The sequence below is a fragment of the Quercus robur genome, chromosome 10 (assembly GCF_932294415.1).
Source record: "Quercus robur chromosome 10, dhQueRobu3.1, whole genome shotgun sequence".
Classification (NCBI taxonomy): domain Eukaryota; kingdom Viridiplantae; phylum Streptophyta; class Magnoliopsida; order Fagales; family Fagaceae; genus Quercus; species Quercus robur.
The window spans coordinates 49,508,885-49,522,504 of record NC_065543.1 but is presented as its reverse complement, the minus strand read 5'-3'; the positions used below and the strand labels follow the sequence as shown (position 1 = coordinate 49,522,504).

General features: G+C 37.7%; 1 protein-coding gene and 1 long non-coding RNA gene across 2 annotated transcripts; both read right to left on the bottom strand.

Moving 5' to 3' along the window:
• Positions 1–4,973: 4,973 nt before the first annotated feature.
• Positions 4,974–6,674, bottom strand: LOC126703393 (uncharacterized). The gene is made up of 2 exons (XR_007648043.1): positions 5,532–6,674; positions 4,974–5,407 (listed from the first exon to the last, which is right to left on the bottom strand). It is a non-coding gene; the product is annotated as an uncharacterized LOC126703393 (long non-coding RNA).
• A 520-nt stretch (positions 6,675–7,194) lies between these two features.
• On the bottom strand, positions 7,195–12,726 carry LOC126701743 (E3 ubiquitin-protein ligase RGLG2-like). Its single transcript, XM_050400091.1, has 12 exons — positions 12,510–12,726; positions 11,369–11,637; positions 10,268–10,352; positions 10,051–10,191; positions 9,844–9,957; positions 9,664–9,761; positions 8,687–8,766; positions 8,504–8,609; positions 8,261–8,388; positions 7,963–8,140; positions 7,736–7,792; positions 7,195–7,649 (listed from the first exon to the last, which is right to left on the bottom strand). Exons 2-12 carry the CDS (start codon positions 11,612–11,614, stop codon positions 7,569–7,571), a joined length of 1,314 nt encoding a protein of 437 aa, XP_050256048.1. The 5' UTR covers positions 11,615–11,637; positions 12,510–12,726; the 3' UTR covers positions 7,195–7,568.
• Between the last annotated feature and the right edge of the window lie 894 nt (positions 12,727–13,620).

Genomic DNA, 13,620 nt, shown 5'->3' with positions numbered 1-13,620 from the left:
TGCTCGGAACTTCTCCGCGGCAGCAGCCTTCTTCTCGGCAGACTCAGCAATCTTTGCCTTTTCCTTAGCGGTTTTTGTTGCTGCCTCGCGCGCCTCCTTCTCGCGCTCATTCTCCTCATCAAGCTCCCGTGCCCGGGCAGCCACGATATGAGCCAGTTGAGCGGCCTAGCAAGCACAGGGGTTAACAAAGAAACCCAGGGAAATCTATATATATACGAAAGTAAAGAGATAAAAGAATTACCGCAATGGCGTGCCACTCTAACCGGCGCCCCACAGACTCCTCGGACCCATCCTCGAAAGCATGCACGTCCTCGGGGAGTTGGAGAGCTCCAGCCAAAGTCTGGGCGATACGACCGCCCTCGCCCTTATCCCACATCCGAATGGAGGCGGTTGAGGGCAATGGCTTGCCGTCCAAAAGGAACTTAGGCTCCCACGCTGGAGCCACTTGGGAGGAGGACGCGCCCCCCGTGCCAGCTTCGGTTGGCGGCTCTCGGATAACGATTCCGCCAGTTGGACGGGGAGGAGTCTGAACTACGGCGTCCCCCGGACCCGTGGAATGTTGCTCGGTTACTTTCTGTTTCTTCCGGGCACGCCCGGACTGCGAGGGGGGAGGAGGTTGAGAAACTGGACCCCGACCCTGAGTAGGCGGGGGCTGGTTGGTCGGCCGGGCACCAGGCACGAACCTGTCAAGGGTCATTGCTCTCCTTGCCACCATTCTTACACCAGGCTGGATCGCTTCAGCTAGCAGGTTAGCCGCGTCTGTCACTTGCTGTTGGTGCTCGGCAGGTGGATCCTCGGGATGGGGCTGCTCTTGGGCTTGGTCCCCTTGTTGTATGGCTTCGTGAGCTCTCTCTCTAAGGCGCCGGGATACCTGTTCCGCGGAATCGTCTCGCTGGGGAACTAGTTCGTCCGCGGCAATGAACCGCCGACCAAATTCCCTCGCTTCCCCGGTTGTAAGCTTCGGCGGCAAGAAATTCACGTACCGGACGTCTATGTACGATAGCAGGGGGCTGTCAACTATCAACGCCTGCTTGAAAGGCTGCCAAGTAGAGTAAACCGGTTCCACGCCGAGGATCAGGTGTGAGGCCCGGAGTTGCCCGTCCCATTGCACAAAGATCTCGGAACGGAGGACGAAGTTTAGGTCCCTGACGTGGACGGCTCTGAGGTCCTGAACAAAAACTTTGCCGTCTGCAAAAGAACAGATAACGCGTTAGCTTCTAACAAATAAAAATTTTCTTTTACTCAAACAACTATAAGAAGGGGAGGGTACGAACCCACTTCACGCCGTGTGAGGGGGCAAGGGATCTCCCCGGCAAACCAATTGCCGCGCACCCTGACGAACTCCCCGGCGGAGTTCCTGTTCGAATCGGGTAGGCACGATATCAGCCGTACCCGAGCATCCCTCGTCTTTAAATAATAATTTGTGGACTTGCTCCCACAGAGGCTGTACATTTGGTTAATATCATGTTGGTCTAATTGTAAGTTAAAGGTTCGGTTCAATTGGCTGACACAACTAACTACCCGGTAAAAGTTGGGGGGAAGCTGGTCGGGGCACAGCCCATAGTAGGTGAGTGTGTTTATCAGGAGGGGATCTACCGGGAACCTAACCCCACCTTCTAATATGGACATCAAAGGAAAGAAGGCTGTACCCTGCCCTCGGTGGAGTTCCATATCACTCTCGTGACAGTAGGCCACGTCCACGTCACTGGGAATGCTAAATTTACTCCTAAAGGTGGCCAACGCAGCCGGGGTATCTAGGAGGTAAGAATAACCCATCTACAAAGCCTAAAACTATAAGAATGAACTCAAAGAAACAAAGCTGAAGGAACAGGAAGGGGAAGGAAGACTTACTTTGGGTTCTAAGGAGGAAAAGAACGCTGAGCAAGCAAGCACACAGAACTATGGTCGGCAGAGAGTAGACGCTAAAGATCAGAGGCGAAGGAAAAATGGAATGATGTGTGGAGAAGGACTATTTATAGAGCCAAAAGAAACGGGGGAAGAGGAAACGCTTAATCAAGCAATAAATGGGCACAGCCTACGAGCGACCCAACGAATGCCAAGCGTAACTGATGTGCGCGCCGCTTCGGTTTACGAACCGTCAGGCAATAATGACGACTGAGCCTGGCGCCGCGAAACGGCGCGTCTTTTGAGATGAATTTTAATGAGAAGTGACAGCCAGAAGTCCCAGGCTAGAAGACTCCTGGGGTCAAAAGGCCCTAAGCAGCACCTTGATTCTCCTCGGCAACCGAGTATGAATCAAGGGGGGGCTATTGTACGGCACCGAGCTTCCAAAGTCCATACTGCCCTTGGGCCCAGACCCATCTAGGCTCCGGGCCCAAGCCCATACCGGCCCTGGATGCAGGCCCGGCGCCGAGCTTCCAAAGCCCGTACTGTCCTTGGGCCCGGACCCTTCTTGAAACTGCCTTAAAGTAAAAACAGGTTTTGAGCACAAAGTTCCCAGAGTTGACCGGTTGATCCTTCCTGGAAGAGCGCATGAGTCACATCCGGGAAGGACATGATATGAACGGGAACGTGAGTTGCCGAACATAATCGGTGCAAATGGAAACAAGTTCCAAGATCATAAATGCTGCACCGCCCTTCCACCTAAACGACCACTTTAACCAGATAATACTGGACCTTTAGTAGCACTAACGGTGATTGTAATCATGATCTCCCCACTAACCTTGACTATAAATAGAAGAAAGTTGGGAGAAGAGGGGGTTCAGAAAAATGAAGAGAGAATAGTCAACGAGAGAACATTTCAACTGAGTGTTACTTTGAGTCTCTCTGCCGAGAACGACCCATTGTAGGAAATCCTTAAACCCACTACAAATAAATTGTGAGCCCAAGGAATCTAAGGCCCAGAGCTCTTGTACTTGGTTCTTACAGTATATATTTATAATTTTAAATGCTTTGGAAATATATGAATGGATCTAAAAAGTCATGGGAAAGGTACAAATTAAGAAAACTTTTCAATTTTCTACATAAGCTAACTTCAATGCAAAATTGCAAGAGTTAGATTCAACGAATTGTGTAATATGATTATTTGCCTCCATATTTGTCCAATATAAGTCCTTATTTCCTTTGGACTTAAAAATTAAACTTCTATAATTTCTCTCACAATATCTTTGGTTCCCTTTCTGAAAGGTATGTTAATTTCTAAAATATTGTGTTCATCTTAAATATTTTGTTTAGATTTATGTATGCATTTTTACTGATGTAGCATTCTAATGTGTTTAGGCTGATTTTTCATATTATGTCCCAATTGTAATGAGTTTAGGCTTATTTTTTCATATTATGTGCAAATTGAGATTTTTAGGGGCTGTTTGGATTGCCAATTCTCATAACACAATTCTCAGTTTCCATAACTCAAAACTCAAAAATGGTGAGACCTATAGCAAAAAGGTTGTTTGGCAAACAATAACTCTATTTCCATCACTTAATTTTCTGATTTTTGAGTTATGAGTTATGGAAACTGAAAATAACCAAAGGCTGTTTTCAGTTTCCATAACTCATAACTCAATGGCAATATTGTAATTAAATACACATAGGGGACCTACAGCCGCAACTTTTGACATTTTTTTTTTCACTTGTTCAGTCTTCAGTTTTGGTTTTTTTTTTTTTTTTCACTGGTTCAGTCTTCAGTTTTGGTTTTTTTTTTTTTTTTTTTTTTTTTTAAGCTTCGGTGAGTTTGGGTACTGAAAACAAAAAAAAAAAAAAAAAAAAAAAAAGAGAAAAAGCTGCACCGGCTAACATGTATGGGCCCACAAATAGTGTGAAAGATATTGAGTGATGGAAATTGAGTGATGATGTCAAACGGGTGTGAAAAATTGAGTGATGAGTTATGAGTGATGAGTGATGGAAATTGAGTGATCAAAAAAATGAATCCAAACAGCCCTTTAGTTTTTCATATGATGCATATACTTGGTAAGGATTTGTAGTATTTTAGGTGTTTTGGTTGCTTTTAGTTCAATTAAAATTTGGACGTTAAATTGTGATATTATTGTATTACTATGGCATTATTTTTTTATTGTTGTATTATGAAAAATGTAGCAGTTTTTATAGCTGAATGATTAAAATATCCTACTATCAATTTTCACTCTATTATAATTATGATCTTTGAAAATCAAACTTTTCTTCAATTAAAATGTTAATGTGCCTTAATCTTATCTCTCATATCAATTTTGAAATCAATGAAAAGCAACTTTCACTGACATTAAAATTGTAGATGTTGATATAGAGACTTTAGTGACATAAGAAATGTAAAAATTAACACTATAGAATCTATATATAAAGCATAAATCATACAAGAAAGACACCTAGGAACTAACAGGTTTGTAGGTGATAATGTGAACTATGGTCTAATGACATTTACTAGTTGCATGAATTAGAGAAAGTTTTTCCCCAATATATTTAGTTTGAATTTAGTTTTACTACAAAATTTCAAAGATTAACTGTGACTAATTATAATAGTATTCATGAATGGGTCATAAATAATTTCTTAGAAAATTTATTTAAATGCACCGCGCATCGCGCAGGATATCAGCTAATTTGATATAACCCAAATGGTTCATTCCATAAATGCTACAAGTTACTGCAAGTGGCACTGTGCTGAGTCACTCATGGGAATTTTTGTCATGTCTAATTAATAATTCTACATAATAAAGTCTTGTTTTCTCTTACAAATTTATGTCATGTCTAATTAATAAAATAAAGTCTTGCTTTCTCTTACAAATGTATTGTCTACAAAAATTTTACTCCATTGTGTATCCTTTAAAATTTCTCAAGCATGAGACCATCTCACCCTCTGAGATATGCTAGGAACTTGGCACGGGGGGTTGTTGTTCCAAAACTGCATTAACCCAAAACTCAAGTACACTTCTTTATACGTGATATTAATTCCCTAGTTAAATTCAATTATGTGGTTGCATTTATCAATGTAGAAAAAATTGTATTGTCATCTCCAAAAACAATTAAATTCAACCGTGACTCATTAATTAGTGTAATCATATTGTTGAATTTAATTTGGAAAACTTAAAGTATAACACTTATGGAATTGTACCTAAGTTTTATCCTTAGCCAGACTCCAATTATGGTATTGCCAATCAGTGAGTGTTGAACAAATGCTTGTAACCTAAGTTTCAGTTGGGTAGCCTACGTTTTTGAAACTGTACCTATTGTTAGAGTTATCACCAGCAACTAAGGCCCTCCCATTAGGTAAAGAGAAAGGCTGATAAATGATAACATTCTAGCTATTTTGGTAGAGGACTGAGAACCTTCTGCCTTGTTTTTTAGTATTTGGTTTGTAGAGGTATGATTGTAGCATCCAGTCACAAGTATCGAATTCATCTAGAACCACTGCCATATCCACCAGTTTGTATAAGTGTTCCATTGCTCAAGAAAGAACCTGAGGAGCACCAGGGATCAGTATAAAGCCTTAAGAGGCATAATCTTGTTACTCGAAATGTCGTACTCAACAGAGTGAACATAACATGACAGAATCTTCTAAATCATTACTAAAGCTATTGCACCTTCTTCGATTGTCACGCTGCAAGAGTTGTTAACCAGACCACCCTGCCTCTGTTTGATCAGATATTATGTGTTATGGTGGGTCAATGCCATGCGCATAGCCAATACACCGACATTTTGAAGGAGCTACCATTGCCCTTGGCTTGCTTCCTCCCGAGGACCCTCCAAGCTCCAACTGCACCACTAAATCAAACAGAATGGAAATACAAAAAGGTTCCAATGATCAAATGACTTCAAGCAAGAGAATAGTGTTTTTTGTCAGCTATGCGATGGTCAGGAGGGTGATGGACTGTGTTGAATACTGTGGAGTAAAGATGATTATACATTTGGCTGTGTTTTGGTTCAAGCCAATTAAATACGCATTCAAGAAAAGTGACTGTTTCGAGCTAACTCAATCCCACAAGGCATTAACGCATTTGGGGAGAAATAAGTTGGCTAAAATTTCAGTCTCTTCAGCCTCTATAGATTTGCATGCAAAAGTCAATTCGATCATCTTTAAAGACTCACTGAATTTATAAGTCCTTGGCTGATGGAACAGCTCTACCAAATCTCAACAAACTAGTTAGGTTCCAGTCTCAATACTAATCGCATCTAGCTCTTATGAGGGTCGGCAGATAATGAAGCTCAAAATCAAAGCTTAGGCTATGTCAAAATCCAGGAAAGGCAGCCTAATATAGCACCTACCCTTGGCGGGTGCCAATGTGATACCAACCTATGGACTAGCCAAAGATAAGAGTACCTAACATGAGAGAGAGAGACAGAGAGAGTCAACTGGTAAATGGGAATACATTGGTTTTAAAAAGGAAGCAGCAGAACAAAAAGGGTTTGAGCAAATGTGGTCATCTTCAAATAGCCTAGACCTATAACTGCGAGTGCTTTTCCTTGGGACAAGCTGGAATAATTTCAAGAATGCTGGAAGAAAAATCTCACCGTGGATACATGTTCATGAACCTCTCATAAAAAATAATTTTTGGCAGACTGAAGAAACTGAGAATTGATAAAAATTGTGACGAGTTGGAACAGGCAGCACATAATGTAATGGTATTTTCAAATAAATAAATAAAATAAAATAAATAAAAAGAAAAGAGTAGTTCTGGTGACACAACTATTTGCACAACTTTGTGCACAACTCCTCCACGTGGCGAGTTGTGGTTGGTGGAGGGGTGATAGTGGGTCACCCCTCCACCAACCACAACTCGCCACGTGGAGGAGTTGTGCACAAAGTTATGCAAATGGTTGTGTCACCAGAATTTTCCAAAAGAAAAAAGAAAAAAGAGACCCTTTAATTGTGTATGTATGCAGAATAATGATGCTCCAAAAATTTGGAGATTCTTGCAAAAGAGATCTAGCATATTGATGCTTACAAAAAAATGATCTAGAATATTGTAAATGCTAGTACAACATTAACAGTGCTATACGCTCCATATAGCATTGCAATTTCCCTCCTTCCAAAGATACTCTACGCATTCGCTTTGGCTCATCCACTTAGCTAATCTCTAGTCAACCAAACAACAATAAATGGTCACTTAATAATGTGACCCTTTATAAGACCCACTATCTACACGTTTATTGCTTTGTTTTGCTTGGCTGCAAAATAATGTTTATAAGATGACATTGAAAAAACTCTAATGCATGCCAGAAACTGAATGCTTACTGAGCTCTTACTGACTGAGAAAGAAAATTATTTTTATACAGTAAACTAAATTTGGAACAAAGTGATGAAAAAATTTACTACAATGACAACAAGATTAAACTCAAACCATGGTAGAGCACCTAAGTGCGGCAATTTTGATTAACTATAACCAGGTCCTATAAATGTTTGAAATGAACCTTAGGAATTAAAAGGACACAAAAAATTCTTATGAATTAATAAGAACACAAAATATACAAGGCACAAGATCTGATGAGTAACCCCTTGCCTCTAATTTTACGAGATCTGACATTGCATCCGATTAAATCCACCACCAACTCTCAAACAGCAAAGAGACCAGAAAAGTCTGGAAGCTAAAGTTGAGGCCAACCTCAACTTTAGCTCCCAGTTAATAGAGCCTTATTCTGGTCTGGATGGTGCTCCGGCAAATGGGGCATAACTCAAGATCTTCTCCGCAGTCACAACATGTCTGAAAATTCGTAAAATCTAAGTCACATATGCATTCTTTCATCTAGGCTTGAAGAAAAGATTTGAGAAAATTGCCAACTGCATTACCTGATGTCCACAACCAAAGGCCATGTCTTTTGGATTGATAAGGCAAATGGGACAAACCTGTCAGGACCACCCAAAAAAAAGAGTTCAAAATTCCTCAAATTGACTTGAGACCACATGGATACAACAGTCTACTTTTAGTGACATTGCCATCACTATTTTAAGACTGCCATCATGACATGATTATCAAAGGCACATAGTCAATTCCTTAAGTAGGAAGAATTCATTACGTGATTATCAGAAGCATAACTTGGAGGAGCTGAGACACCAACAGTTTCATTTACACCAGAAGAACGTGCACTTGAATGAAAACTGCTTGACTGTGAAGGCTTTCTGGTGTTGAAGGGAGCTGTACCATACATGGGTGGGGGAAGAGGAACCCTGTCTATAGCATTCCCCCTACTGGCACTGATTGAACAATGGGGGAAAAAATAAATAAATAAATAAATAAATAAATGGCAAATGAATTTTGTTATATGCTGGTACAGCAGAACCATCGAGTACAATAGAAAATTCATTTATTGTTACCCCAATATATTAAGCTCTAGTGTTGCTTTGTACTGGGATGGTATTTCCATCAGTGCAGCTAGAGCAAATTCTGCTTCTTTTCTGGAACGATCCATATTCTTTGACATTATTTCTGTAAAATTCACAAACTGCAAAAGCCAAAAGAACACTCTAGCTCTCAATCAAACATTGACCAATAATAAGTCAAAAGATACAAGCTCCAAAATAGAGCAAAATGATATCCAAATAGCTATGGAAACTTGCCTGGAAGTTATCAAAGGCACGAGCAGGGATGTTATCATCAAATTCTCTCATCATGTCCCATGGCCCATCTCCAACACCAACTAAAACAATTGACAAAGGGTACTCACTGCAAATTGCAAGAATATTAAAAAAGTTCTTTGAGCAAGAGTATTTAACTACAAAAAATAGAATTATAAGAAATACCTTGCTTTCACAATTGCATCAACAGTTTTCTTTTCTTGTGGGCTTAGATCACCACGCTCGGTATCAACACTTCTTGTCACCTGCAAGAACCCACAGTTTTTTTAAGGTATATGATATAAACAATCTGAAATAACAAACACCAAACACAGACAAGCTCACCAATGTAGCATGCCTGACTGCAATTAAACTTTCCAATAAAAAACTTAAGTTTTCCCAGTTGCACGTATTGCTATACTAATATAGACATTAGGTGTTAAACTTGAACTTGGCTATAATCTTAAAACTTGTTAGGTCCAGCTTCCTCTAAGAAAAAGCCATCAACCAATGAGATGTTACTACCTGCACCTGGACAGAAATACACTATGAAGCTTCACTGTTCCGTGGGATTGGCTTTGTGCCTTTCCTGAGCTTCGCTCTAAGATTCTGCTTCAATTGTTAATCCTTTCATTAATGAGGAAAATCTGACAGGCTACTAATATTATTAGATATTTGTAGCCATATGTATGGCAGGGAAACCTATTTGATAAGCCCTTCACACAAATAAGTCCAAATTCTCGGTGACCTAGGAACTCTGCCATTTATACTCTATAATAATGTGTTTTCTCCTGAGTTTAAATAATTATAGTAATTATTTCAGTTGCTCTTGTTATTAACAATACCAGAGAATTATAACAATCTCTTTAAATAAACTTTGTATATTCCAAGTTTCCTAGGAAAGGTCACTAGATATACAGAGTCACACAAGTTTCATTAATGGCTAAATTCAAAATGATGAATTTTAGGTTTCTACTGGAATTAAACGAACACTTCATAATTTCTTGAAATCTAGCACTTTCGTCATTTAACACTAAAGAATTTCTTTTTCCTCTGATATTTGGTACTAGAAATTACAGAATAATATCAGTTTTTAAAGTATGTTCATCTTGATCAAGAGTCTCCTATAAATTGTAACAAAGAAAAGAGCAGAGACAAGGTACCTGTCCATCAGCAATTATCAATAACACATGATACTGGCCACCACTTTGCTCAACAATAGTGATGGCCATTTCAATGACAGGAGCAAATGATGTTGGCCCTGTTGCAGGAAGGGGAGACAAAAATACCATGAGTAAAGACCAATAAAAAAAGAAGGTGAAAAGAATATTTCAGATTCAAACCTGCAAGTCGTAGAACAGGGACCAATTCTCTATATCGTGCCAATACTTCTTCAAATCCATCACAAAATCTCTCGTCTGGATAGAAACTGAAAACTTCTTGATCATGTGTTGATGCTGCCAATGTGTAGAATTATATATAATGTTAGTTATTCAGAGAATGAATTTCAAAAAGAAAATACCAATGTAACACCTCTATAGAATAGATACCATCTCCAAATCCAAAACAGGGAATCAAGTTATCCTCATCAAAGGAAGACAATGTTTTTCCAATAATAGATATTGCCTGCTCATAAGGATTTTGTTCATCTCCAACATGATGCAAGCTTCTCCTGTTAAATGACCTTGAACCTGATATGAAAGCAAGTTAAACATACTTTACTAAATAATGAAAGATGGGCTTATATGCACCATTGCGAGGCCAAACCTGTCCACTCATTGCTCTTTGTGAAGTCAATACCAACAATAAGATTGGAAGACTCTAGACCAGCACGTTTCAATGCCTCAGTGACCTGACGTAAGTAAAGAATTTTACAATGTCATTATGCCACTGAGCAGTTAAAATCACCATTATGTATATGCCAATCATAAGAATGACTATTTTAAAAGTTCATATTTTCTACAAAAAATTATCTATATTTTCTTCAACAACATCATGATAACACCCAGACATAGAAACCAGTAAGTACAATTATCTAAAAATTCAGATTTAGTTCAAAGACAGAAAATATCAAGATATAGCAAGCCATAAACAAATGCAATCAACCAGTTGCATTTTCACCAAGAGTACACCAATAGATGAAAACAGGTTGATGTACATGAGGAACAAAGCAAATACATTATGTATTTGAGTGAGTACATAACTAAATATGAAGCGAAGAGACATTATCCCATGTTCATGCCATGAGGTTGACCACATGCAGGACATGCCCAACACCACCACAACTCCTTTAGAGATTCACTCATAGTACAAAGCAAATTTTTAAAAATATAACCATAGCATGCAGTGTCCAATGCCTCACCAAGGCACCATCCCCTAAAGCAAAAAAGGTACTCCTATACAACTCTTATAAGAACACCATGTGCCTTTTAGTGTAAATTGTGATCATATCATGAAGTATTAGAAAATAATTTTTTTTTTTTTAAATTTTAAATAAGTGTTAGTAAATAACATCATTGAGGTAAGAGTAAACATTTCACACTTGATGCACTTCCAATTCATCAGTTTATGCCATCAAAGTGAAAGTCCTACTATAATAATGTTAAGCATCTCAAACATAATTACAACAATGATAATATTAAACATCTTCTCTTTAGTTAAAATGGAAATTGAGAATATCAAGAAAAAAAAAAAAAAAAAAAAACACTCAAGACGTAAGAACCAGATTTTTTCACTATGAAGCACACCCTTGAACACATTCCTAGTGAAAGCACACTAAATCCTCAAAAGAGATGAGCTATATCTTGACATTCTCCAATTACACCAGTTCATCCATTAGAAATAATGTGCATACGTTATACAATATACCTGCTCCAGGCTAATATAATTATCATCTATCTTTGAATACTTCCTCTCTAACCGCCTTCTTGGCTCAGGGGCCTGACCACCCCCATACGTTGGAGGTGGAGGTGCAAACTGCTGCTGTTGCCAATACTCTTGGCTTGGTTGTGCGTATGGTGGCTGTGGATGATTCTGATGACTCCATGAGTATGAATTAGATCCTATTGATGAAGCCTGTCTAGCACTTGCCCGCTTCGAAGTAATCCCACCCATTACCTCAAAATCCTACAGTAATTCTGCAATATCCAAAGTATAGGAACACAATTGCCAGATGAAATAAGAGCATTGATGCAACCTCAATACCATTTTTTTATCAAACTCAATACCTAAAACCCTAATTAACCAAAAAAAAATAAAAAATGAAGCATTTAGGAGTTCACAATTTGGAGTTTTGAACACATACAAAAGAAAAAGGTTGTACCCATTGCACAAAACTTCCACTTTTTGCAGAGGCTTGGGAAAGGTGATTGGTAGACAACCTTATCCCAATAATATATATATATATATATATATATATTGAGAGGCTGATTCCTCCACTCAAATAGGGGAACTGTCGTTTTTGGTGGAAGGCACTTGCCATTACACCAAGGCCCGACCTCTAATTTGGAGGCACCAGTTAGCATTATATTTGATTCCAAAAAAGATTAACTATCTTACAAAGTACTCTTCTTACTCTCAGAACTGAAAATTAAATAATTTTTTACACGCCTAAAGCAAGAAATGGACTCCAAAAGATACTAACCCAACAAGCATACTCCTACATATCTTCTTTTTTTGAAACCGAAAAGGAAAACACAAAAGTTCTTAATTCGTAGTTTCTTAGTCCCAACCCATAATTTACAATCCAAACAATCCAAAAATAGACAAAATTCCTGAAGCCGAATCTCAAATTCACACACATTGTTCTCATATATCATACAAAACAACACAACCCTTTATAGCCTAAAGATAGAACAACAAAACCCCATTTCCAAAAACCAAAATTTCCCATCAAAACTAACAAATATCACAAATTTATAAAACAGAACAAAAACAAGCACCTTTTTTTTTTTTGTTAATAATAAATCTAATAAGATTCTATGTAAACATCACAGGCATTTTATTTTACCTTTTACTAAGAGAGCAAGTCAACTTCAGTCACATTAGTGGTTTTTTTTTTTCTGGGTACCAGGAAGAATCGTAGGATGTGTCAAAGTTGGTCTCTCTCTGTGAGCGAAGAAATCTATGGGCTTAAAAGTTAAAGCTTTTAATAATGGTAATTATTAAGAATGTAGTGTTGCGTGTGTATATAAGTGGTTCCAGGAAGTTTCCTCTGCAGAAAAAAGGCTGGTTTGCAAGCAAAAAACAATGCTGTTGTTTTTTTGCCGATTGGGACAGCCACTCTCTATTATTCGGTGACTTGCTTCACCTTGTTTTTATTTTTTATTTTTTTTAAGATAAATATTATTTTATAGAGTCTAGATAAACTCATATTAATACTATTTTTATCAACTTTTTTTTTATTTTAATTAATAATGAAGTGTTTTACGCTATTGTTTTAAAGGCAATTGGATTTTTTATTTTAATTTGAAAATTTTGAGTACTCAATTGGATGTAAGTAAAATTAAAGGACTTAAATAAATTTTAGTTGAATTTAAAGAGTGTAATTTGTCATATTCCTTATTCTAAACTTAGTAAATTTGGTGATAATTGATATGAAACAATCAGAAACTTGGATTTTTTTTTTAATCAACTTGCAGTTTATCCTTCCAACTTTTAACAAATAATTTTTTTTTTTTTAAAGCTTGGAGTTTATCTTGGAAAGAATAAACTCATGTTCATTGCAACGGTATCTCATGTTTATTAAAAGAGTCAATATATCAATTTATCTTCGTAAATTAATTTTTCTAAATTTCTAAAAACAGTATAATATAGAAATACATGAAATATAAATACTAAATAGGCACCAATTAATCCTATTCAAAATTTCAAATTATTTATACAGATAGATTTTATTTATATATATATATATATTTTTTTTTTTTTATCAGGACAGATAGATTATATTGTTTGGAATGACACTAATCCAATGGATAATATCCAAAGGATAAATATTCACATAATGCTCTATAATAGAAATGAAGGGTTAACTTAAGGAATTTTAAGATTCCTTCCTCTTAATTAATACAGTAATTCGGAAAAAAAGAAGAAGAAAATCTCATTGATTCCAATAATATTCT

Bases quoted from the DNA above. Each gene is read 5' to 3' on its own strand.
- LOC126701743 (XM_050400091.1), bottom strand. From the start codon at position 11,614: ATGGGTGGGATTACTTCGAAGCGGGCAAGTGCTAGACAGGCTTCATCA. The intron at 10,192-10,267 runs GTTTGGCCTCGC...CTTTCATATCAG, and splicing joins AAAGAGCAATGAGTGGACAG to GTTCAAGGTCATTTAACAGG. The intron at 8,141-8,260 runs GTAACAATAAAT...TTGTTCAATCAG, and splicing joins CTAGAGCTTAATATATTGGG to TGCCAGTAGGGGGAATGCTA.